We start from the raw sequence: 27,904 nt of genomic DNA on the forward strand, positions 1-27,904 counted from the left end.
AAATAAGATCTGTTGTACAAATATCGAGTTTAACTAATATAATCAAATATTTTTAGCAACCCTTTTTGAGCCTGGAGAACCCACAGATACCCCCAGATCCATCACTTCTAAAGTTTGGTTTCGAAAGGAAAATAAACTAGAGAATTCAAAAATAAATCGTTTTATTTTGAAGGTAAAGTACAAAAGTTACAACTTAAACATACCGGGGCGTAAAAACCCAATTCCAATTAACACACCACCCAGACAGAATTAGTATACATTTTGTGGCCCCATCGGTCAAAGTGCGGCGCTGTCCATCGAAATTCTCGCACATATTTTTGGCTGAAAACCAGTAAATATTACTACAGAAGCATCTGTTTGAGCAAAACAATGTCCAAGAAAAAAAATTACAGGTTGTCCAACATGTGACCAACCATATACGAAGTAATGTTGTTGGCCATGTATTTCGGCTTGGGACTTTGTTTGTCCACCCTGTAGCTTATGGTAAAGTTATTCTGAAACAGTTCGATTTTTACTTTATACTTGTTACCCTTTCAACACTTACTAGTTCCGATCTCAAATTATAAATTTTTGCCTTGGTTTTGAGCTCATTTTTCAGGTTCCAATCTTGCAGGTACACGTTGCGACTTATTACATTCTTGTGCCTCTTGATTATGTGCCACCTGAAACGAAACCTTCAAACTCAAAGCGTCCGCGTTATCCGCAGATATACCTAGTTATCATTTGAAACAGCCTAGACTTCTGCCCTAACTTTCGGAATAATTTCAACACCTCCACTAATGCACACCTGTAGCTGGGCGATACTCGCAAGGACTTCCAGAAGTACTGAAGCCCTAGCCGATGATAGCCTAAGAAAGCACTGCATTATTGCGTAGTCCTTCAACAGCACGGAACGCATACTTTTATTGAGAACCCATTTGCCAAACAGAGCGGCATAATGGGGATCGGAGGGATTTAACTCTATCACTTTCCTCAGAAAATGAGAAACCTCCCAATCGGGCACAGTTTGTAGCTTCGCCAGCTCCAAATAAGCCGGAGTGAACTTGCAATCCACTTGGACACACTTCCTGAGCATCTTCTCAGACTCGTAAGTCCTGTTGGACTTCCTAAAGAGCAATGTTATAATAAACGAGAGAACTGACAGCTTAAAGCTTACCTGTAGAGCTTTCCCAAGTTGTAATGGGCGTTGACGTGATTCGCGGACGCCCTAATGGCGGCTAAAAAGTGCCACTCCGCTTCAGCGTCGTTATCTAGCATAGTACCGAGGTTGTTGTGGGCGCTGGCGTAGCTCGGCCATAGCTTCAGCGCTGTATAATAGTGCGATTTTGCCAGCTCGGTTCTCGAGGAATCCCTCAGGAAGTTGGCATAGTTGTAGTGCATCTTGGCGTTGTGAGGCAACGTCTGCAGGCCAGCAGCTAGTAGACTTTCGCGAGAGCCCCAGTCTTTGTTTCTTATAAACGTCCTCAGAAAGCTTCCGATGATAAGCACCAAGACACAACAGGCTATCAACTGCCTGTTTTTGTAGTAGTTTTGTAGCAGTTCCTGGATTCCGAGTACCACCAATAAGGTACAACCGAGACTTGGCAAGTACAGGATCCGTTCAGCTACGACGAATCCGACGGTGAGCAGCAGATTCGAAGCGGGCAAGAAGGGGAACATCAGCAAGCAAAACCCCAGCACCATCGGAGCTCGTCTGTGATTCTGGAATGAGAGTTTTTTGTGCGACTGTTGCATGGAAGGGGTGAACTTTGTCACCTCGATGTCGAAGAGGCACTTGGCCGTCAGGAGAAGCGCACCGCCGAAAAAAAAGCACGTGAGGAAGTTTCTGGGGTCATTTAAGGTCGTTACCAGCGGTATGGAACCCATTTGCCAGTCGTGGGACAGGTTGGACGGGTAGACGAGTAGCCACATGTTGAAGGCGGCCAGATAACAAAACGTGAGGACTCTGAAATTGAATTAAAGTTCCTCGCAGCAGATCCCCTTTAATATCTTATCTTAATCGCGAAAATTTCTGGAATTTCGCCAGTGCCCCTGGAGAAACATCCACGTGCCGGGTGGGAGCATAAGTTCAAAGTAACAGAACAATGTCTCGCTGCTTTGTTGTAAAGGTGCACATCTAAAACGGCCTTTACGAACAGCAAATATTTCACCGAAAACTTACCTGACGTGGAACGACGGATGGAAGGCGGCGGGATTATCTTGTTCCGAGAACTTTGGCAAAGATCCTTGCAGTATTGTTAGCCTCAAAGTCAACAGGATCGCCGTCTGCAAAGATAAACAGGATCCGAATTCCGGAGGAAACTGTGGCGATATTTTAATGAGTGGTGGACCGGGCGAAACTTAAAAGTTTTCGAGTTCGAATGAAATATCGGATCTAGAGTCGCACATTTGAATCGTCGATATTTCGACTTCATTTCTCGGATGGAAATTTTCAATGTTTGAAATCCCTTGGATAAAATAAGGGTAGAAAATCCAACATCGATGAAAAACGAAATTCCAAAAAACAAAGAGTTAGTTCAGTTAGTTCAAATCGCGTTGAATAGGGAACTTGAACAAAATTTAAATTTGAAAAATATTGCTTATAAAAGTTAGTTTATACTACGAAAGGAACCACATAGTTTCGTGTTTCTATGTAACAAATATAAGCAATTAAAAATTGTTCAAAAGTTAAATCCTCTATGAAACGCGCTGTCATTAGCTGTGACCGGTTGTGACGTCAATTCGCTGGTAAGATTACGCGTCAACCGGAGGGTATCATAGAGAAGTCATTAGAGAGCGACAATGCGTTCGTCTTGGTTTTTTTAATTTTAATTTTAATTTTGATCCTGTGGCTTGCTTTTGTTATCTTGTGTTTAGTGTAACTCTGCCAACATGGTCGCTGGGTGGATTGAGTAGCTCAGCGGCCATGTTGCCGGTCCCAAGCCCGAATAAAAGAGCAGGGTTGTGAGGCGAGGCTAGCTACCTACCTCATCACACAACCATTTGCTCAGAGAACGAAGAAAGTAGCCTCGGATAGGACTGATAAAACTTATAACGACACGGCAAAGTTAAGGAAAAAACGATTTTGGAAGCGAGAACAACTGCGAATAGCCACCTGGAACGTTACATCAATTACTAACAAAGACCAAGAAACCATAATATAGCTTAACAAAACATAAAATAGACATATGTGCCTTGTCTGAGACGAAAAAGAAAGGAGCTGGCAATTTTAGAATCGCGGAGTATACCCTGATACACAGTGGGAAACCAAAAGATGAAAGAGCAGCATCGGGAGTAGGCCTATTACAGACTGCTACAAACCACGTTTAAATTTACAGAAATAACTAAAACCTATAAGCGTTATGTTCCTGATACGAGTAAAAGTCAAGAAGAAACAGACTCATTCTATGATTAACTACAGATCACCATGGATAAGATACCGAAGCAAGACGAAATTATGATACTAGGGGATTTTAATGGAAGGATTGGTAACGAGGTTATTAGTGGAATTAATTAATTTACACTCAACAGCGATGGGAAACAACTCATAAAATTCAGTACACATAACGAACTACGCATCAACAACACTTTTTTTCCCCATAAACAACAGCACAAGTATTCGTTCGAGAACACAAGAAGACATAAATCGGTAATAGATTACGTTATCACAAATTGAAATATTTATCCCTCAAAAATATTAGATGTCAGAACTCAGCAAACACAGGGACTAACCACAATATGGTGCTAGCCATAATGCGGAACTGCGTGCAAAGGAAAACCAAACAAAAGCATTTGGTAGAGTGAGATTACATGACGCCATTGAGCTGCTAAAAGAACGAGACGTAAACCAAAGGACCATAGACATCATTCGGGACATGAACAGCGTAAATAGCACGTATTTAAGGGTAAACAACGAACTCTCCAGTAAAATACCAGTACCAACGGGGATCAGGCAACGAGATAGCCTTAGTCCAATACTCCAACATTATAATGGACGAAATAATAAAAGAAGTCGAAACTGCAGGCAGAGGATACAGATTGGGAAAACGTGAATTTAAGATAATTTGCTACGCAGCAGGTTATGTCTTTTAAGGGGTTAACATCTCGAGCAATAGGAACCTGAAACAAGAAGTAAAAATGCAAACAATAGTAGCATCTAGGATATCGGGATTCCTTCAAACCGTGATATGGAGGAATAAATACTTAAGTATCGAAAGCAAAACACGGATATATAAAACTTGTGTTACACCAGTTATGACATACGCCATAGAAACGAGGGCGGAGACTGCAGCTACAAAACAAGATTCTTAAAACGACCGAGATGAAGACAACGCTCAATCACAGGCAAAACGCTAAGAGACAGAATAAGGAGCAATGAAATTAGAAGACGTTCCGGATATAGTGAGATGGGCCAGAACTAGAAGAAGAGCATGGAGAGATCATGTCCATAGAATGGAAGACGATCGACTGGCGAACATCGCAAAGGAAGAGAGACCCAATACAAGCAGACTTGCCGGAAGACCACCAAAGCGCTGGTATGAGAGCTGGACCTCGGAGTCACAACTTAGTCTGTTTCCTTGAAAACACAAGACATAGTCTTAAAATAAGAAGAAGAAGAAGAGTGTTTAGTATCAAAAAGAAAGTTTTGAAAATGACCGAAGCCGATTTTTTAAAAGCTCAATTTGATCATTTACCATTTACCATCAGGTGAAATCTTACATACAAAACACTAACAATTTTTCTTTTTCTGAGGTTCGCAGTGTTAAAGTTAAAAGGTATGTTCATAGAAAATTTAGCCACTAGTTTGAAACCAATATAATATCGTAATTAGCTTAAAGTTAAATAAAATATAAATTAATTAATAATTAATTAATTAAATAAAATGTAAATTATTAAACAAAAAAAAACAAAAAGGATTTTTTTTAACTAGTGAAAGCCTAAATACTGACTTCAAAGTACATTGATGACTTAAAGTGTTCTTTATTTTATATAGATCAGGGAGCCATTCAAATGGAGACTGCAACAGGATGGGTACAAGTTCGAAGAGTTGAAAATGTTTTCACGGTTAAGGCTAAAGCGGCACCTGAACATAATGTTAACAAAAAACGACCGGTTTTATTTTCTGGTAGACGAATAAAAAGTTTATCTGTCGTTTAACGGGTTATACTCAAACATGATTTGTAATATGGTTTTATGTTCCTTCAATTATTATCATGTAAAGCACACTAAGCACAAATACAAACTGGCGTAGATTAAATACAAACACACCCTTACACGAGCCAAAAATCAACGTAAATAATTAAATTCCCTGCCTATAGCCTGAGAATAACACTATAACAAGTCGCCGTAGCAGCGGTATGACGTCAGGATAATTCGGCGCATTTTGTGTCGTTTAAAAGCAATGGGCAGGTGTCACAACTTCAATTATTTATTGCAACTTAAACATTTGGTTTTGAGTTGTGATTATTGGTATGCTTTATTTATATACATAATCACATTTATTAAAGAAATAAATAAAAATGTTGAAGTTTCCTATCTTCTCTGTGGATTTTTTCTCCTATGTTCTCATGCGAATTCAATATAAGAGCTATATAGATCCAATGTCTTAATACATTCTGGGTTTTAATAAATACTAAATCAATGACAGTGAACTCATGTCAAACTGATATGCAAATAGATGGTGCTTTGCTTGCGTTTTTGTGCTGCCAGACGAAAGTGTTACATTGTCAATTATTTCGCAAACTATACATTTCCAAAACCTTATCTGAATTTATAATGCAAAATGGAAAAAATATATAAAAATTGTTTTTTTGCTCAACCTGTGTTAATCTGACATTGAGCCCCTTCCACAAGACATCCAATCAAAATACAATAATTATTGAATAAATGTTAATTATTTTCGGCGCCTGCAAACGTCAGTTGTGACATAAAATGCAAAATGTGTCGAATAATATACAGGGCGTTCTATTTAAAATGAGGAATAAATTAAACGTTAAAAGCTAATGAAACTATGTCTCGTTTTTTTTATATCATTCGTAATTTCTTAATTAGGGGGTGGCGGTAGGAATTGACATTTTGCACTTTATAAACCAAACTAATTGTGTACGCTTCCTATCCAAGCCGTCCTATATTTCGGACAACTATGTGTTTGAACAAGCAGTTATTTTCTTATATTTATTTATTTTTTATTTGTAGATATGAAATTAACAACATTTTTGACGGTGTATGAAATTATTTCCAGGGTTTAATTAGATATTTAATTAAATTTGCTATTTAACTAATTGTTTGGTTGTCAAAAAAGGCTTAAATATTGGAACATGTTCTGCTTTTCCTTACGTTTCATCCACTTTTTGAATATTAATAACACCTCACTTTTATTACGATTGAATTACATTAATGGTACGCGTGTGTAGACAATGAGCGCAACTTCCAGTAAATTTGTTGCTGCCATAAATATCCCCACTTAGTTTTGCTATGCAGTATAAATTTTCAATGTCTGGACTAATACGAGTGCACGTTAGATTTATCCGAAGATTTTATCTCAACAGAAAATGTTTGTCATATCCCTCTGGGCAGCCCGAGTCTTAATCCAATACAAACAATTTGGCATAAAATGAAACAACATCTAATAAGTGTTAATCAGCAGACTTCACATCTACGTGCTAAATTTCACCCCAGAATTCTGAGAAGGCTTAGTCGATACAATGCCTATTATTTCCGCCATTATGTCTTACTGATTTTTATATTAATTAGTACCAATTTTTAGTTATCAACGCATTAGCAATACTAATCAATATCATATCTATAATTAAATACACTCTAAAAAATGTTGTTAATTTCGTTTTTACTATTAAAAAAATTTAAAAAGTTGTTAGGGCTCGTCATACTTAACATCCCCGGCTCCGTCGAGAAAAACATCAAGGGCTATAAAAACAGCCAGCGTTCTTTGAAATGACGTAGAAAAAAGATTAAGGGAGAGTGAGATAACCGAAATTAACGAACCAAATGTTCATCACATATTAAAAATAAGCTCTAGTTTTCTCATACAAAAATATGTTTTGATCGAGATACGATCATAAAAATATTTTTTTTTATATATATTTATTTAAATTCGTACCAGCACCAGATTTGTCTGCAATATTTTATAAGAAAAAATGGTGCGCCATTGACTTCTTCTGGAATAAAATCTTGTATAGTTAACAAGTAAGAAAAATAAAGAACAATACTTTTTACAAAACTTCTGGATTCCTCCGGCGTCGGTTTTTGCTGATTCGCAATTGCTGACGTTTCGCCAATCATCCTGTTGGCTTTTTCAGAGCTTGACTGAAGCTGTTTCAGCAGCAACTGTCTTTTGATGCTTGAAAGCAGTGTAGAAAATAACAATGAAATATGAGTGGCTTGAACATTAGGATAAAACTAGTTTTTTCTTAGAATTTCAGCATCCTGTTTCTCGTAAAGAGAGCGTTTAGGTAACTAGGACTTATTTTCGGAGTAGAATATTAAATCATAAATTTTAGAATACCCTGTATATTAACTATAAGCTTTGCTTTGTGACGAGCCTAGTAGAGTGACTACGCGGATTCGGTGACACCTCCCAGACTGCCGTAATCTCCAATGGCGGCACAGCTAAACCCAATTCGCTACGCATCGTTGAAAATTAAAAGTCGAAACTATTGCGCAACAGCAATTGATGCAAATTGAAATTAATTCAGGCCCGATTCGAATTTCCTTTCCGCATCGAACACGATTGCGGATAATTACATTAAGCGCGTACAATTGGAAACTTTGCATTGTGCTTCTAATAGAGCGGAATGGCTGGAAACCGAGCCCCCCACCCCGTTCGTCCCGACGCGTAATATACTTCGAATGCGGTGTATTTAAGCGCGACTCTGGGGATATAATTATTGAAATTTGTTGCACCTAAGTGTTTTCCGCTACGAAAGGTTTAATTAGGCACACACTAGGTTCTATCGAATGCCCCATTTGGGTCCCGTTAGTTTTTAAAGTGTCGATACTTACCGATACTCCGACCTTCGTGAATCGCTTCGCAAAACTCGCGGCTTCGGAATTGGGTTTCAGGTCGAATATAGCGCTGAAAGTATCAGTTCAGTAGTCAATGTTAAATCGAAACGAGAAATCACCCTTACCGTTTAACGTACGTCCAGTGTAAGTAGAAATCGTAGGTTAAGTTGACCAGGAATACGGTGATGCCGCTTTCTTTGGCCAACATACTCAGCGCTCCGTATAACACGCTCGTCCATACGCGATCGTCAGTGGTAGTCTGCCTGAAGTTTCAAGGAAAACACGTTAATAAAAATTCTACTTCCGCGTCGCTTTTCCCCTTCTCAACTGCGGTTTATTTATTTCATTATCGCGGCGTAATTTGCCTCGTGAAGCACCCTTTGAAACGGAAGATTCTTTAATTAACGCGTAATGGCAAAACGGCCGTCGAAAGAGGTACGAACAAAAACGATTCATTAATAACATTGATGAGTTTAATAGAGGCGGAAATTTGATGATTAATTGGAAAACGTGGAAACTAAAGTCGAATTTGGGACGATCGACCCTTATCACGTGACTAAAATTTAGCTTCAAAAGTTTACATGGTGGGTTATCAAACATATCCCTTACCCGTGATAAGCCAATAGGGAGAGCAAGAAGAATACTGCTGCTAATAAATCGGCACGGCCCACGATTCCGGTGACCTGTAACATACGTGTGTAAAAATAAAAAAGAGAGTGACGTAAAAGTAGTTGCAAATTCTCTTTAAAATGTGCCGCACATTTAATGTCTCCTCTAGGAGGAGGGACTGGATTGATGCTACCTTATGATATTATACACTATACAAAACTAGGATCCCTACCAACGACGACTGGCTCTGTACTGGCGAAAATTATTCTTGTGCCTCACGGGCTAGTCTGGTACACGGACGGGTCCAAAATAGACACAAGGACAGGAGCTAATGAGTATGGTAGCTCTCCTAGGACACAGATATCTCTGGTAGGAATTCAAACAGAGCCCTGACATGTAAGAAGGCAACTTAATATCATGGAGGTAGACGACGAAAAAACATTTAGGCTGTGGAGGCAACTCCAATTCATTTTATAATCAGCTGCGGACTAAACCTAAGCCGATTAAGAGTACTAAGAGCATAATTTTTAGCACAGTTTTAGCACAAAAACTGAATCGAAATCACTGGTTCTGTTGTGTACATGACTATCCAAATACAGCGGCTCAAAAAATGAGAAAATTCAATATGATTTATATCTCTAGTAATATTAATATTGCAAAGTTTCGAGTGAAATGAAAATGCTTACTGCTTCGGTATGGATAGGGTGCACGGCGAACAGGACTCCTCCTAGCGCTGCGAGCGGCGACTTCAATCCGGTCACTTCCAGGCAAACCTTAGCAAACAAGATGCACGAGATCACGTGGAACGTGACGTTGGTTGCGTGAAACCACACGGGCTGAAGTCCAAAATACAAGTAGTTGAACCTGGAACGAATTAAGAGCTTTCTGGTCCTTGTTCGTCTAGACTATCGTCTTGTGGACTTGCTACACTTGTTTATAAAACTACTCGACCTGGACCCTTTAAAAGCTAGTAGTTTCACTAAAGCTAGCGGCCTGACAAGCGCAGTAAAGGAGATTTGTTACTTCCAGAACTATCGTCCCCCTATCCAAAGAATTCGGGTTTCGTTTCGCTATTAATCTCCAGGTGGCAGCACAATCTCCACCAATATTATATCTCATTCTCTTTCTTTGCACTTGAGGAGAAATATCCGAAAACCGGTCTCACTCGAAAGCATCAGATAATTTTTTTTTTGTGAAGACTAAAATGATTAGCACTTTACACCCTGCGCATACTCGCACTTGAGAAATTGGTTTATTACCAAACCTTTTCGTCGTCTATCGACTTTCACGCGGATGAACTTGATTAGAAGCTCGGTGTAAAAGAAACTATTAGCGTCATCTGTCGTGCGGATAATTGGGTTAGTTTCACTCGTCACACATGTGCGTCGCTTCTCCTCCAGAGATTACGTAAAGCAATTTTCAACCCCCAAAGAGATTATAGCGCAAAAGAAAGACGACCCAAAGGATAATTGCGTTACGCGTAATAAAACTTTTTTTTTGTCGAACTTAATATGTTTCAAGACTCTGCCTGATCTCCCGGTCTTCGTCAACATGTTCCTGCCCGAGGAGGGACGAACCCTTCTCCCCCGTTTACGCTCCTTTGATGCTTATTGAAGTCGAAAACCGCGCAAAAATGTTTTGTTCACGTCGACCGGCGACGACTTTTGATGTATTTGTCGGGGGCCTTGATTTATGACTTCGGATCGATCAAATGATATTTTTCGTATCCTACCGCGCCGCGGCTGTTTTTATCGGTTGTTACCGATTCTAGGCAGCTGATTGATGAAGATTGCGGCTTAAAACGTCCCGTAATACCTATGCCTCGAGATTTCGGTTGGCGTGAATATTGGAAATTATTGGAAATTTGTGCCGAACTTCGTCAATTCTCGCACAATAGAGAGAGATTGTTTCCACAAAATTTACAGACTAAATACAAGTTGAATCTATTGTGTGCGTCATTTTGTCGCCCCGGATGAATTTGTTGACGGTACAGCAGATACAAATAATTTGGATGATAAAGTGGAATACTTCAAATTTGTGGCTGTATTTTCGATTCATTGTTTTAAATCTAATAATTGCGATTAAGATATTTCGATTCGATTTTTACTCGACAGAAATTAAATATTAATAAACCGCTTCGAATCTTACTTAACCTAGTAAGTAGTATCTTGGTAGTAGTATGTCGTAGACATTGAACAGGTTAATTTATTAACTAATGTATTAATAGAAATGTTACATATTAGAAGGTATTGTACTATAGAGAGCGGATTTACTTTGTTCTACAAATGTTTGATTCTTGTATATAGTGATGATGATGATTGAGAGAAAAACTTTGATATGGATGTCTAAAATGAACTTTTTTGAAATGTTGTTTTTTTATTTGCGCAAGGCTTTGTCCCATTTTATAAATATATACTCCAACACGCAAACATATTCTGCCCAATAACTAAACCACCTTATATCTTAGATGGTAAAAATGTTTAACAGATATGCTGGGCAACACATCCCTTCCGTGCTATTAAGCTTTCTTTAATCCTCTAAAGATACGGAAAAAACTATAAATTAACATATTGTTATATATTATCCGAATTACAAAGCACATTAATTATTCAGTATTCAACCGCACAATCCAGGCATTCTGTAAAAATTGATTAACAATTCCTGCACAACAGATTTTTTCAGTCCTAATTTTTATTTAAAATTTCTAGCAAATTCAAACTTAACATACAAACATATCGTCATTCTGGTGGAGAGAAAAATCTTTAACTGCAACAGGCTAGTAGAGGGCTTAACGTGATTCGGTGACTCTTGTAGGTACTGGCGCGAAACCTACGAATACCTGCTACTTACGGTTGAATGTTGGGCGAACTGAAATCCATTTTGATTATAATAAGTGTGTAAAGGGCACAAAAAACATGACATTATTCACGTAATAGAAAATATACAAAAAAAACATGATTGCTTTCGAAAAATCGTCGGTGAGCGGGGCAAGTTCGCCGCAAATAGCGCGAATCAGCTTTTTGTTCTAAAAAGAAGGCGAAACTTTCGCGAAATCGATGTAATTTGATTGTGAATACACCCTGTGTAAAGTGTCCTTCACATCTCGTCGGACGTTAAATTGCAATTTAAAATTACATTTTTTCAAATAATTTGCGTCCCCTGTATTATATACGAAACCTTACACTCTCTCTCTCTCTCTACACAGTGTTCATATCAAATTATCACATATTTAAAAGTTTTTCATAATTCACCCACAAAAGCGGAAATTTTTAGGATCTATTAGAATTTTTTTCCCACAAACGACGTACCCTGTACATAATTATAACAATAGAGGATATAGCCCTGGCATCCGAATTTTTCCAATGGAGTAAATGATTTTCAAAACACTACTTGCTTTCTGAAATCATCCAACACGTGGTAATATTAAATGACGTCATCGGGTCTAGATTGATGGCGAGAAATGGTGAGTTTGATTTGGTTTTTTGGCGTAAACCGTAATTACAAAAATTGTACTATTAATACGGTTAATAATTTACTCTCCAAAAGAACAATTTTCATTGCTTTTTAGATTTTTGTCCATAACTAAAACACCTTGTATATAATCGAAAAATTGCTTGAAACAAAAGTTATAGCGCCGGGTCTCCCATGTATTACGGATGTAAAATTTTTCCGATCGGATAAATGGCTTTGGGGGAAATGATGTTTTTCTGGATGCCAACATAAACACAAAAAAAGTCTGAAGTTGGTAGCTGCCAATTTGGAATGCTTAATATGTTTTTTTAATATTGCACGGCATATCGCGAACACAATACTTAAAAACCGTAAATACAAAATTTTAAGCTGTCTATATGGGCTATATCGTCATATAAAAGAAACTGACGTCTAAAACGCAGATTTGAAATTATTGCCAATTTTCGATGATGGGGGGCCCATTTTTCAGTTTTTTTGAATTTGCGGTGAACCCTGTATATTTTTTCAAAATTGTCAAGAATAAAAGTTTATGAAGTCGTTTCGTATGCGTCTTCTGGTTCAAGAATTTTTAGGGTGTTGTAAACGGTTTCTGAAAAATGGTCTTCTTGTAGATGTGCCAAATATGAAGTCGAAAATCGCGCAAAAAAGATGGATACCTTCGTCGGATCAGGGTGATTTCTTATAATCTTATGTGCCTCGTGAAAGGTTAAAAATTAGGCAAATTTGAATTTTCTAGCTCGAACGGTTCGAAAGTTATTCAGGAAAAACCAAAAGACAAGAACGGAGAACGAAGAACGGGGAACGGACAGACAAAAAAAATTTTTTTCGACGATGATCATTTCAGTACCAACGGCGATCCCGTAGGACTTACCGTTACCGAGATATAAAATTTTTATACGAGCGCATATACTTTCGAAAAATTCGATTTCATGGATTTTCGAAAGTACCAAGAAAGGCATTGCTTTTATATTCTTTTGCAATGATAACCTCTACTTTGTAAGCGTTGTATTTTTAAAGCATATGTTTATTTTGTACATCTACTAAATAAATAGTAACATCCTTTTAAAATTATTTTTCGAATCTATTTATTTTGTAACTCCTCCAAGAAAATTTCCAGCTCCACCACCCATCACGCAGAGGCGTGTTCCATGCGAACGAGATGAAACCTCTTATTAATCCTTTTACGATGGCGCTCACCAGACCCCGTCGCCATTATAGCAAGCGATAATTCTATTCTCCCACGACCTACCGGTGGGATTGGAGATTTATCGAAGCCACCCTTAACGTATGTACGTAATGCAGTCACGGAATCTCGGAGGGTTATTTATATCTGACGCTTAACTTCGAAGCCATATATTCCTGTGTACATATACAGGATGAGACATATCGTATGCATAGGGGTATAAATGAAATAGAAACGTCGAGATAAGATGTGATCTATATATAGGCGACGAAAGAAAAAAAACCATCGAAGAGCTGCCCTAGAATTATAGCAATTATATAACTACACCCTTGAAACAGTTGACTAAATCCAGCACGCCCCAAGCCACTGTAGTCCGTCAGCGTCGGCGGGGGCGGAGGTATTAGCGTCTTAAGCGCGGAACACATAAAACATCCCGATCAGTATGCATAACATGGAGCCCGAGTTGACACATTTAATTATCTCAGATTACCGTAGGAGGGGACCGGCATTAACTTCGGGCCCGAAGCAATAAATTCGCCGTTGACCCTGTCGAAGCCCAAAGGAAATCCCGCTCCTGAATATTTAATAACCGCCTGCCTTACGGATTATCGTGAATAACAGAGACACGAATTTCAGTTAACTGAGTGCGCGGGTTCAGACTCGATGTCCCAAACTTACCTAAACGTAAGCACCGTTAGCGGCCTGTAGGACTTGTGACTCTCCGGCTGAACCATGGGGGTACCCCAGAAGTCATTTTTGAAGACGTTCGCCAGGGAATCGAGCGCCAGCACGTCCCTGTTCAGCGTCACGGCGGGAATATCGTCGTGTACGAAATCTCCACCGAGACCGTTCAGGTAACATGCGACGGCCGATAAAGTCACCAAGGAGTAAACCGGCCAATAAGTCTGCTCGCTCGGTTGCAAGCCCTTCTTCATTGCGGCTATTGACGGCGGAGATCATCGGGAGGCATCGCGACGGTAAGGGATGGTACTGGACGCGGTTCTGGACTAGACGAAGACGATATCTACCATGAGGTGTCATTATTAAATTAAGAGGTAAGGCTCGGGAAACAACTCCTACACATTAAGCTTGCCGAAATATCAGAACTTCTATTACTAGGGTAGGGAGGGATTAAATATGCCAGAGAAGCAAGAGAGTTAAGGACCAATGACGTAAAATATTTTGGGCTTATAAAACTGCTACTACATTGCGAGGCAATGCACGCCCAATTGCCGCTGCAGCATCGTCCTTGCATTCGACTTCGTGTCGGATCGTGTCACCTCGTTATTTTAAAACGGCGCCAGCGGCACCAGCGTCGGACTTAAGCTTCGAGCGATGAAGCGCGGGTGTGAATAATGTAAACGTCTCGCTTTTTGTTGGGACATTTATTTCCACCGTAGTACGCCCAGGGTAGAAATGCAGTAACGTAGACTTAAATATGTCATACGATTACGCAGCATGTTCCTTGCACTGCGGTAGTCAAGTGGATCAGATCAAATAGTTCCACACGGGCGGGTGAATTGTTGCTGATGCGTTCTGTTCCTTTCTTTGCTGTGGTTAAAATATCTAAACTTGAATGAAGACCTACTAGTTCAACTTTGCGTGTGTAGTAGGTTCCTCTTACTGCTCTTGCCAATTTTGCCTCATAAGAACCTAGAACTTGACAAGTACTCAACGATCGGCCATCAAATAAAGATAGAGATGTGATAAATTCCGATCGATTGCCTTACGGGCGAAGTCCTCGATGTAAAATGGGTCTAATTATTTTCTCGTTAAATTCAATTCGAGGGTGACAAATCGTTTTTCCAGCAGCATCCGACTCGGAATCAAAATCGTCGCCGGTAATCCATTAATTTTAAAACGCCCTCGTGTTTAAAAAGGGTGCCATTTTGGGGTTTATTTAGGCGTTGGGCGCTTGACGGCAGCACCGATCGACGTTCTGATTCCGCAAATATTTACCTTCGATTGTTTGGATTTATATTCGCCTCGGTTCGAGTTTACCGACATTCGGTACTCCGAAATTATCAAGGGAAGGGGAGGCATATCAACCGTTCAATTGGAAATGCTCAAACAATTTAATGCCAAAGCTTCATCTTCTGTGGACTTATGCAATAACGTAATAGGGCAAACAGATTTTTTTTACCATTACATAATGAAGGATTCAGTCAAAAATGTAATAAGTCGAGCACAGCAAAGCAAAGTCATGCTCAACATCCTGTGGCAGCAGTAATTGTGGAACCAACTTATTTGTCTCCTCTAGTAACTGGTGCGATCGTTGCTGGTCAACATTTGTCAAGGGCTTGTGTATCGAGAAATGGTTGATAGAGTGGTATAAATGCAGGTAGATAATGCGACATTTTTTGCAATGGTGCTCAGAATGAAATGCCTAGTAGAGGTTGTAGAAGAGATTCCCTTGAAACCAAATAAAAAGAAAAATAAAACCATTCAAAGCCTTCGTAAACAAGGAAAAAACTCTATAAAGATTTGCAGATAACATCGATAATGCAAAGTAAACTTGTTTGAACTTGTTGCATGAAGCAGAAGGGATAGACCAAAGTGACTTTGAGAACAGCTTCCAGAAATAACACCATCACGTCACATCATCGAAAGACAAGGATATTGAGACGGAATAATGTAAAAATCCAAAAACTTACCGAACTAATCCGATTCAACCACCTCGAATAACACACTGTCGAAGATATTCGCGAATACCTCAAGCGAGCTAGCTGGGTGTTCAGGTTTCGACCGAGCGCTGCGGAACACTGCCGTGTTCAGTTTCGGCAGCCCGTATAAGAATGTTTCGGGCGCGGGAAAGTGGTGGGGGATGACGGGTGGGAAAACTCCGTGTTTTTCGCAGATTTCTGTAGTCCAAAGATCTACGGGAACGACGTAATATTCGAACGATTTCGGTTTTTCGAGTGATTTTCTAGTGTGTAAGATTACGTTTAACGTTTGATTAAGAAATGGGGGAGGTGTTCGAGATTTAATTCACAAAACACGTTGTAACATATATTAAAATAATTATTATTATTTATTTAGTTATTTATCCAAATATGAGACGTTGTTTCATTTTGTTTAGCCTTTAATCAGTTTTGATTAAATTCTCACACAGAAATACGAGGCCAGTGTCCCCGTATGTTTAACGTATTAACAAATTGTACAGTGTTTCCCACTTAAGAACAGTACATCCTTGTAAAATCTTTGTTACTATTTTGGTAATTGCTGCATAATTAGCCCGGAGAGTAGTGTTAATGTGATAATAAGTGTATCGATGATGTTTATATATCTATATTCCATTAATAAATGGAATAAAAATAAAACTCCCTTATACAGTGTGTCCCGTTTAAGAACTGTATGTACACTGTGGTCAAATCTTTGTTTATGGGTCAATGAAATCGATTCTTGTCGAAAGTATACGTGCTCCTCACTAATCTCTGTTGGCCGTTCTCCGTTCTCGTATTTTGGTTTTTCCGGAGTAACTTTGGAACCGTTCGACCTACGAATTTGAGATTTGTCGCCTTTTTAACCTTCCACGAGGCACATGAGCCTATAAAAAATGGCTACGATCCGACGCCAGCATCCATCTTTTTTTCACAATTTTCGACTGTTTTTTTGACATTGCTATGAAACACGATAAGTGTCCGAAATTTGAAGCTATCAACTTCAAATTTGTCAGGCGGATAGCGGATTGGGGCTAGGCGGTCGGGAAGTATTTTTATAAAATAAAAAATCGCGTTTGCAAAGGCCCAAGAGAGAAATCATTAATCGAAAACCGTTTGTGCCACCGAGAACATTCTGGAGCGGAAAGACGCAGAATATTCGGCTCTATAAACTTTTATTCTTGACAATTTTGGAAAAAAGTACAGGGTGCGCCGCATTTTCAAAACAACTGGAAAATGCCATAATTTGATTTGACCAGTATCGTAAACTTTGTCGAGAGATAGTTTCACGTTTTTTTCAAGAATGTACAGGGAGGGTCGCAAAGTCAATAAAAAGTGAAAATTAATAATGGAAATTGGCTATAATTAAAACACCGTGTTTCAGATGTTAATTTCCTATACATGACGATCTAGCCCGTATAGTCAGCTAAAACTTTTGTATTTAAGGTTTTCACCTATTGTACAGGGTGTTCCCGATATTTCGTGCTATATAAGAAATGTGTTAAGTGTTCTAAATTTGCATATATCGACATCAAATTTTGCATTTAAACAGTGTAAATTGGGTGCAATCAAATTTCACTAAGTATTTTTTTTTACAAATTTGTTTTATTTTTGTTATTTTGACTACCTAGTTTTTAAATTATATTCAAAAATCTTAAAGACTTATTAAATTATATATTATTATATTATTAAATTATAGTAAATTATTAATCACAAATCAAAATATGGCTAATCAGTTCAAACAGTGTCAAGAACTACAATTTTTGTATATGCGGTTTTCATCTATCGCACACGCTGCTCGAGAAATTTGAAAAAATCCATATGAAAATCACTATTCCGGGGGCCGTCAAGACGCGAAGACGTCATTGACTATAACGGCAAACTGCATGGTTTCAGAAAAGTCTTTTTCTTTCTGTACAGGGTGTGTCGATTAGGCGTAAAAATATCTAAAAGACCCTGAAAATTGCCGTTTTCAATAACAATAAAATTTATAAAAATTTGATCGAAACGCTTTCGTAAATTGTGAGGAGAGTTTCAGGTTTCGTCTATATATCTTATATCCGTCGAGATATTTGGAATAATATAATTGGAAATCGTTATTATTTTACAAGGTTTGTATTTACCTTCAAATTCAGCGATAATTAAAAAACGCTTTATACAGGGTGTATACACAATATAATTACATCAATTTTGCGAAGCGGTTTCTTTTGGAAATACGAAGTTGCTTCGCGCTACCGAGGATTTTTCGAAAGCAATCTTCTTTATTAAACACTCGCTTCGCTGCGCTCCGCTCGTGCCAAATAATATTATGAGTCAAAGGCTGTTTACCTCACTGTTACATAATATACTAATTCCTTCGACTCATAATGGAAGGTAAGAACATCAGAGACTGGACTCACACACATTACTAAGAAATAGAGAAGAATTTGCCATAATTGTTGCCGATCTACCGTTATTTACTCCGCAGGTCGGCGGGGCGGCTGATAACGCAACTTCATAATGGGTAGTTTGTAACCGGTCAACGGTCAACTTGATCGGATAGTTTGGGCGACGAAATCACACGGTCCGAAATTCGCAAAATGGAATATCGCGGTTTACGGGGGGTTTAGCGATTGATTTAGTGCGGCGGTTATGGTTCCGGCACCGCTCCCGGGGGTCGAATTGTAATTATTTCGATGGGGGAGGCTCGCTGCTAGACTATTTCCGGTTTGTTTCGATCGTGGTTTAAATGTTAACGTCGACTTTCAATCTGTTGTTGATCGGAGATATCATACGTATACTCTTCAAAAGAACTAACTCAGCTTAACACATTCACTGTTTTTCCTCGTCGCTTTTACAAATCCTTATTCACTTCGCTGACTCAACTCATCCTCTTTGCAACGTTAAACCTTAACTATCGAAACTCTCATATTGCCCTTCAACAGCCATACATTTCTCTTCTTTTATTCATTTTGCCTCTACTCAAAACTATCTCTGCTCGGATGGGTATGAAAAGCTTCGTTCCAGTCCCGAGAGAAGACATCCGTCTTCTTGATGATCAGTTTATCATTCCTGAGAATATGCACACAATATGCCGATTTTATTTCCTTAATTATGCTAGGCCGCAATCTGAATCTAGGAATACAGGAGAATACGCGCATACGGTGGTAAATCTCTGTTACGAAAGAATTGTTTCATTTTGAGAAAACTTCTACAAACTTGTTCAATTTTGGCTTTAAACTCTTCATCCTGGTGCAAACCTTCAGCATTCCAACACCCAGTTGAATTTAATTACTTCTATCATTTACTCTTATGTTTGCCGGCCAATGTCGCTTCAAAGATGTCACTCGTAATTATCTTTTTGCATTTCTTCCTCTGTCAACTCTGCTTTATACATTCATTGTAGCCACACAGTGTTTTTAAATAGAACTGTGCCCAAAATTTTCAAAGCAACTTCCGCTGCTGTAATACTTTTTACAAAACTTCTGGATTCCTCCTGCGTCGGTTTTCGCTGAGTCGAACTTGCTGATGTTTCGTTAATCAACCTGTTGGCTTCTTCAGAGCTTGACTGAAACTGGCTTGATAAAGGAAATGCCACGGTGGTCATGAACACAAAGTAATACCAGGAAAAGATTCAAGATGTTCTTACGAACGGATCATATCGTCAACTTAAAAAACATTCTACGTCATCCATGGAACGCAACTTTAAATCTGTTATTAAGGCTTCTTCTCTATCAGACTCCGTGAAAAAAATCTGTTATCGCTCATGACTCTAAAATTCCTCGTCTCTACGGACTCCCAAAAATTCACACACCAAGTTTACCCCTTCGACCAATGGTTCTCCAAAAAATGAATTTTGGAAAGCTATAACTCGGAAAATATTATGATTTCGAATTTTTGTTACAGGACTTACTGCTATTAGTTTACCACGTTTAATCTTTCCTCCAAATTTCCGAACATCCTGTATAATATATTATCATCTTCCTTTTATTTCCAATGGGTTCTTACGTGGAGAAAACGAGTGGAAACAAGCAGAACGATGTAATTAAATTGTCTTCCGAAACTACACCGTAAAGATGTCGCGTTGTCCTTGCCCGTCCCATAATTCCTACTAAACAAGTGTCTAATCCGGCGAAACCCAATTTCCGCTACGTGTTGTTTCAGGTCGGGTCTTGCGACGATATTGACATTTTCCTTCCACATCGCCAAAGCCGATCCGCTAACGAATGATTAGTTTAGATTACGCGTCAGGTTTTCGACCCTGCCGCGTTTCGCAACCCACCGCCGGGATATCTGGGGTTATCCTTCATCTACCCCTTGTCGACTCCGCTTAAGGTAACATCATAACGTTGTTAGCGTTATCGGTGGCAAGCAAAGGAGTCGCTTTCGATTTCAGAGGGCGCTGCTCTAACAATGTGTCGCGACAAAGCAGTAAATGGTTATAAAAATTAACCATGTAATAGCAAGCGAAAAGGTTTTAATTCACTTCTTATGCGTTAAAAATCTGCAGTATTGCAATGGACTGGTTGGTGTTGTTATCCTTCTGATGTTTTGAACTTTTAAATGGCTCGAATAGTGAGCAGGAAGTTTTCGTTCTAATCTTCGTCTTCTTGAGAATCTGCATCTTCTAATTGCTTAATCTCAAATATTGCTTTTAATAAGTTAAGCCTTAACTTTCATATCTCTCCTGTTCCATAACTTTCTTGTTAACCGTTATCCCGTCATTCTTGCCACACTGCAATCGTATTAAGCGTTTCTTGTTGCACTCATCCAGCTCAATCCTTATATCAAATTTGTTCGCAAAATAATACACAAAAATATATCCGATAAAAGCAAGTTCTAAAAATACATCGAAAACGTTGTCAAAGTGCCGTTCGAACGACTCGGCAACAAAAAATTCCTTACATGATAAAGGCTGGCTAAGACCGCAGCAAAGGATAAAAACAGGCGGATTTCTTTTCGTGCGTCTGCAACACAGTTCCTTAAAACTATCCTCTATCTTCTCAGCGAAACATTTAGTCCCCTTTATTCTCTTCTTAGCACATGCAATCACAACTTTTGCAGTACCATTTAGTTTTAGTCCGCATTTAGTTGAAGGCTAACAAATATTTCTAGTAAGGGATGGTGTACCTATCATCAGACTTGGCATCACACCATATCCCCTATACCTTAGAACGATGGTGTTCCTTGTCCTTTACACACACACATGTGGTACATTAATACTGCTAAAACCGGTTCGTTTTGAATAGTTTCACTTCTCTTTGACCTGTATGACAACTATTTCAAAGGGTATGGGTATAAAAAGTTTTTATTGACCCTAGATTATTGTTTTAAAAGTCAAATCCTTTAGTTTTACATTAAATTTTTGTTTTCACTTCGAAGCGAACTCATCGAAGCTTTATTTCCTTAAAGCAAAAGGTACAAATACAGCCAATGCAAACAATGCGAATGACGTTTCGCCACCCTGTTGGCTTCTCCAAAGCTTAGCTGAAACTACTTAGCTTAGCTTAGCATTCTATACCTGCTCTGTACCTGCGTGTCTTCGGTAATTCTTACCAAATGGGAAAATTTTCAATTATTAACTGTAAACTAAAAATAAAAATAAATCTGCATGAGAACATTTGCATGTTAGACATACAGCGTAGGTTAAAGTATACTTAAAATTATTAGAAAGCGAACAAGAGAAAATAGTGAAACTTATTTTCAGGCTTTCAAATTGTTCGCTAGGGGGCGTAGCTGCCATTCTTTTTCTTAGAGTGCCATTTTCATCATTGAAGGTTGGCAACAATCTCGGCGTACCTCTGACGATCCTGGGCAGTTCGAAATAGTGAGTAAGCATCCATACCTGTCCAATCTCTGATACTCTTTAACCACGAAAGCTTCTTTCTACCTAGGCCCCACTTGCCCTTAATGTTTTCTTCCATTATCAATTTCAGGATCTCATATCTACTTCCACGCATTATGTGACCCAGACAGGTTGTCTTTCGTTCCACACCTCAAAGGCTTCTATTTGGTTAATGGTGTTAACCTTCAGAGTCCATGGGCTGTCAACTTTTTGTAAATGTCGTGATTGTAATTATGGCTTATAATTTATAATACAGGGCGTTTCCTACCTAATTACAGGTCTTATTTAATATATAGAAATATACAAGTTTTCTGTATAACAAAATATAGCACGGCAGTGGAAAGCGTATCTCGATATGAAAAAAAAAAAACCGAGAAAATCCATACTTTATGAGATATAAGTATTGTATAAGTATAAGTATAAGGGTTGTGGAAAATCCAAAAATATCATTGGACCGAATAAAGAATACAAATTTGTGCTTACTCGCTCCGAGTGTTCGAAGTGTTTTCGAAGCGCGAGCATTGAAGATGCCAAGTGAGATTTTGGCGAAACGTCTGCAGGATTCCAGTCGGAGTTCAACAAACGAACGGATGATATCCCGGAATATAGTGTCATCACATTTTTCCATCCGTGAATCAATATGTGTATATATATATATATATATATATATATATATATATATATATATATATATATATATATATATATATATATATATATATATATATATATATATTGAGCATTGAAGATGCCAAGTGAGATTTTGGCGAAACGTCTGCAGGATTCCAGTCGGACGCAGGATTTGCAGGATTCCAGTTGGATGCAGGATTCCAGTCGGAGTTCAACGAGCGAACGGATGATATCCCGAAATATAGTGTCATCACATTTTTCCATCCGTGAATCAATACGTGAGAATATATATATATATATATATATATATATATATATATATATATATATATATATATATATATATATATATATATATATATATATATATATATATATATATATATATATATATATATATATATATATATATATATATATATATATATATATATATATATATATATATATATATATATATATATATATATATATATATATATATATATATATATATATATATATATATATATATATATATATATATATATATATATATATATATATATATATAACCAGGTACAACAACAAGATGGTATTGATATAATACCTGAAAATTGATATTCAAAAAATAAATAAAGCTAAAGTCTGTTTAATCCGAAACTATTTTTTTTATAAAATTGTGAGTTGCTTAAAACCATCATCAATACAAAATTTTGACGATTTGACTAATTCATAACTACAGACGATTTTTTGTCTGTTGACGTCAAGTTCTTAGAGGGGTAAAAGCGGGGGCGCGGGTCGTTTCTGACCGCATAACGGGAAACCGATATTCATTTAGTATTTTTTAACGTCCGCTTGACATTAAAACTAATGACGTCCGACGAAAAAAGCACAGAACATTTTAATGTGCTTCGATAAATTATTCATAAAATCGTCCATATACAATCCCGCTGTCGATGTAACATTTAATTTATCGACGTTATTTGCTTATTAAAACTGGAATGAAAACTGCGAGGGCTGATCGGGATCCATAATGACGTAAATATGTTGTAATGAACGAAAATTCGTGGAACACATTTTATTCGGCTGTCTAATTTTGGGCGTGTAGACTCTGTTTACATGGTTTGAAAGTTATGTCAAACAAAAAGACATCGATCACAATAAATGGACAACCTCTTTGGTTGGTTATTTGAAAAAGATATATTTTAGATTGCTGCATATGCACCGAAATAGGAGCCCAAGAGTGATTGACGTGGTGAACTGATGTGCTTGTATTATGTTTAGTTTATAGAATAGATTATATAATACAATCTGTTGCCAAACAACTCAGGATAAGAGTGGGTTTCTATGGATTTTGGTTTCTTATAATTTGTGATACTTTGGACCGAGAAAAGAAATACTTGTTTTTTTGTCTCCAGACAAATCCTACACGGATATAAGACAACAAATAAAAAGATAGGCAGAGGAATGGAAATAAACTATCACAGGAAAATTATTAACAATAAAATATATGTATAGAAATAATACTAAAAGTTATAGAGGATATACAGGGCGTTTTCTAACTGAATGTCTCTAATTAAGGCAACGATTTTTGTGTCCATTTTAAAAATAAAACTTCACATGAGCAACATATCAAAATGTCTTGACTTTTGAGATACAAGGTGATAAAGGTTTCAAAAATTAAATATAATTTTTCAACATCTGTAATACCACTTTAGACATTTTAATGAAATTTGGCACACATGTACCATGTATCAAGTGGCGTTATTTAGTGTACCACCTTTTTCTTTAAATGCGCCAGTGGCGTTCGTACGGAATTCAACTCTCTATTTTGGCAGCCACTGGTTTCGCTTAAAATAAACGTTTTTCTTACAATCATGACTCTAAAATTCCTCATCTCTACGGAATCCCAAAGATTCACAAACCAGGGTTACCCTTTCTACCTATTGTCAGCACCATTGGTTCTCCAACATATTCTCTAGGAAAATATCTGGTTTTCTTATTAAAACCCTTTACAGGGAAAACTGATATTTTCATGCCTAATTCCTTTCACAATTAAAGGGGATTACACGAGGTACACATAGTTTCCACGTAGAATCATGTCTTTACCAAAGTTCTAATTTCTGAAACTGTCAACATCATTTCAGATACATTAAAATCCGAGAATCTGGAACCAAACCTTCTCACCTTAATTGAAAAATGCTTGTCAGGAACATATTTTTCTTATAACGGTCAATCAAACAATCGTCGAGAACAGTTATGGGGTCTCCACTACAAGAATCCCTAGTAGATTTTCTTAGACATTTAAACTCTATACACCCTAACTACGTTTTACCATTGAACAAAAAAAACTAATAACAACCTTCCATTCTTAGATATTGTTATCAATAGAAAATCAGACCTAACATTGGACCTTGTGTTTACAGAAAACCTAAACACACAGGTCACATGCACATGCAATGCATCACCGATCGGCCCAAAAATCAACTTGTCTTGTCTTGTTGTTAGAACCGCAAAACTATCTCGGCCCGAGTCATTGAACCCAGAATTAAAACACCTTACCTGTGCTCTTCTCTCTAATAATTATAATTATATATAATTATAGTATAATAAATTATAATTTTCCACATTAATGATATTAAGCGTTCCATCACAAAATACACTTCACCTCAACTTTCAAATAGCATTGAGGCCGAAAATAATCCTACAGTTGCCACTGTGGTCCTTCTTTACATTCAAAACATCACTGACCACATATCAAAAGTTCTAAAGAAACATAACGCCGGTCCAAAAATCTCTTGAACATCTTTGATCCGTCAAAGACAAAATTCGATTTGAGATGGCAGGAGATTACAGCATTCTATGCATATGCGGCAAAGAATATATTGGAGAGACCGGACGAAAGGCTCAAAGAACATGAAAGAGCAGACTAACACAAATAAACTCTTCAACAGTTGCCGAGCTCCGGATATGAAATTTTATTCAATAAAACTAAAATTCTTGCATGTAATCAATTCTTCTACCAACAAAAAATTCTAGATATATAATCAACTTAACAATCTTAACCGCGACTCAGATCTTCACCTGTCACCAATATAGGAGACGTTGTTTTACCCCTCATTTAGCTACGCCCCCCTCAAACAATATAAAAGCAGGTACAGAGTAAATTGCGAGCCAGTTTCAGTCAAGCTCTGAAGAAGCCAGCAGCTTTGTAAATAGTGTTACAGTAGCATATGGAAGTTTCTTTGAAAAAAAAACATAACGTAATAATATCATAACATAATAATTATAAAAATTTCAAAAATTCACTTTAGAGTTCATTTTGATTCGTATTCGTACTTCAATTTTTTGAAGTATTTTATTAAAACGAATATACAATTATTTAAGTAAAAAATAATAATGATAATAATAATGATGATGACCACGCAGAGAAGAGGTGTTTATTTTTTCAAAGCGAAAACCGTACATCGCAATGAAAAAAATTAAGAAAGAAATTTCTTTAGAAACAATTGGAGACTTTAAGAATAATTTTTATTTTAAGAAAAATCTCGATACATCCTACAAGCATGCCACCATAATTATTGACATTCGATTATAAAACACCCGGTATAAGAATATTTATAGAATGACCACGCAGTTTCTAAAATAGACAACTACGGTAAAGTCAAAATTTTGTGTTCAACATAAAGATAATCCCTTTTTTTTAGAGCAAACACAGACTGAAAAAAAGTTCGAGAACAAGAGCCTCAAATAGCACAGAACACTTAATGCGAGTTTAAAACAAGCTTTCTGTTTCAAGGTTACGTACAATGCAAACCTCCATGCTATATATGAACTTTTGTCGAACATTCTAGGTAAAGTGACCAAGCATTGTTGCAAGTTTGCTGATAATAGTAACCAAACACAAAGAATATTCTTATCATTTCGGACCCGATACATCGGTCATATTCTAAACGCACATAATTAAAGTTTTGAGCCATCAGACGAGACGAAAGATGCTTTGGGATTTTTGACATTTCGCGTAATAAAACCAGTTAAAAATATTTGTTTATACACATTTAATCCGTTTTGTATTTACTGTCATTCGTAGTAACAGTAGTAGCGATTAGGATAATAATGCTAGTAATTTGAATAAACATAATGCGATTAATTGATAATGGCAATGGATACAAAATCAGTCGTCACAGGCGTTTTATTCTCCACGGGCGATAGACTCAAGATTATATAAACACTTTTTATGTTGTGTACCTGTTACCTTTTGTAGGAATAAGACGAATTCATTCTCATTTTTGATATTGTATTGATAGTTATGTTATGGAGTTAAAAAATGTTAATTGAAATATTAGTGTTTGAGTGATTTATTTATACATAAAATATATACGGTCGACAATTACAAATTAACAAAATGGGTCGTGACAGAAAGAAATCAAAAAAACAATGATCAACTGAGAACTCAGAGAGTTCAACATCCAGCCACGAAAATTGCCTCAGCAAATTAAGGTACAGCCTTTTGTAGAATCTAACCTAAATTGTAACATTACGACAATTATCCCAGATTTTCACCCGAAAATAACAGACATGAACGATTGGATCGAAATTATCGAATATAAAGCCAAGACTTATCAGTGGCATGATAATTTTAAAGGTACTTAATAAGTTAAAGGGCACTGCTAAAATGTTGTAGAGAGTGAACCGTGGTCCACGGTCTCAGTATCTTGTTAATCACAAACCTGCTGAAGGCTGTTCTTTATATGACTTGTATTTTGCATACCTCTCTAAAATTAATAAACTTAGACCAAATTTTTCGGATACTGATAAAATTTCTTTAACTTCTGGTGCAATTGACGACAATAATATTACGTCGGCAATTGAAGCTTGTAATATGGAAAATATCAATACATTAGGAGCGTACCTTAAAAATAAAATTTATTTGAAAAATAATATTCCGCAACAAAGCGAAACAAAGAATAAAGTTGTCCGGCACAGGGAACCAAAACACGATAAGCTTTTACCTATAACAAATCAAAACAATGTATTGCTTGTGGAAAAATAGGACATGGTCTCTCAATTCGTAGAAATAAACACCAAGTTTGCAATTTTTGTAATGTAAAAGGTCATATCGAAACCAATTGTGTTTGAGTGATTTATTGTCATCGAAAACATTGAATTAAACTTTTAAAACTGGCATACTATCTTACCCACGTCTTCAGAATTGCTTCCCATCTACTTTTAAATAATAGTTTTTCTTCTGCAATACAATTATTCGATCATTAATTCAATTACATCCTAATTTTAATATGTATATCCTCTTTTGTTTTCATCCCTCTCTTCTGCATATTTACACACTTACTAAGCATTGTTTATCGCAGTAATATATATTGTCTCATTCTCTACACCTGTTTATATTTTCATCGTAACATTATTTGTTGAAATATTATGTATACAATTTTTTTTGGAGGCTGCAACAATACGTACATAGATATGTCAATAACTTGCAGACTTAAAAAAAGCCGGATCATTCTGTAGTTCAAGCAGACTTGTATT

The 27,904-nt window shown here is 37.2% G+C and overlaps 1 protein-coding gene across 2 annotated transcripts; it reads right to left on the reverse strand.

Moving 5' to 3' along the window:
* Positions 1–178: 178 nt before the first annotated feature.
* Positions 179–27,904, reverse strand: LOC132707256 (protein O-mannosyl-transferase TMTC1-like). 2 transcript variants are annotated; one of them, XM_060679039.1, is made up of 13 exons: positions 15,919–16,019; positions 13,943–14,266; positions 9,297–9,474; positions 8,611–8,684; positions 8,127–8,264; positions 7,999–8,071; positions 2,162–2,265; positions 1,756–1,945; positions 1,157–1,701; positions 901–1,106; positions 713–848; positions 545–662; positions 179–494 (listed from the first exon to the last, which is right to left on the reverse strand). In XM_060679039.1, the coding sequence occupies exons 2-13, from the start codon at positions 14,197–14,199 to the stop codon at positions 387–389; spliced, it is 2,127 nt and encodes a 708-aa protein (XP_060535022.1). In that variant the 5' UTR covers positions 14,200–14,266; positions 15,919–16,019; the 3' UTR covers positions 179–386. The 2 variants fall into 2 exon arrangements, with proteins under 2 accessions (XP_060535022.1, XP_060535023.1); XM_060679040.1 differs by lacking the exons at positions 13,943–14,266; positions 15,919–16,019 and adding an exon at positions 27,836–27,904.

The sequence above is a fragment of the Cylas formicarius genome, unplaced genomic scaffold (assembly GCF_029955315.1).
Source record: "Cylas formicarius isolate icCylForm1 unplaced genomic scaffold, icCylForm1.1 PGA_scaffold_9__14_contigs__length_23061073, whole genome shotgun sequence".
NCBI lineage: Eukaryota > Metazoa > Arthropoda > Insecta > Coleoptera > Brentidae > Cylas > Cylas formicarius.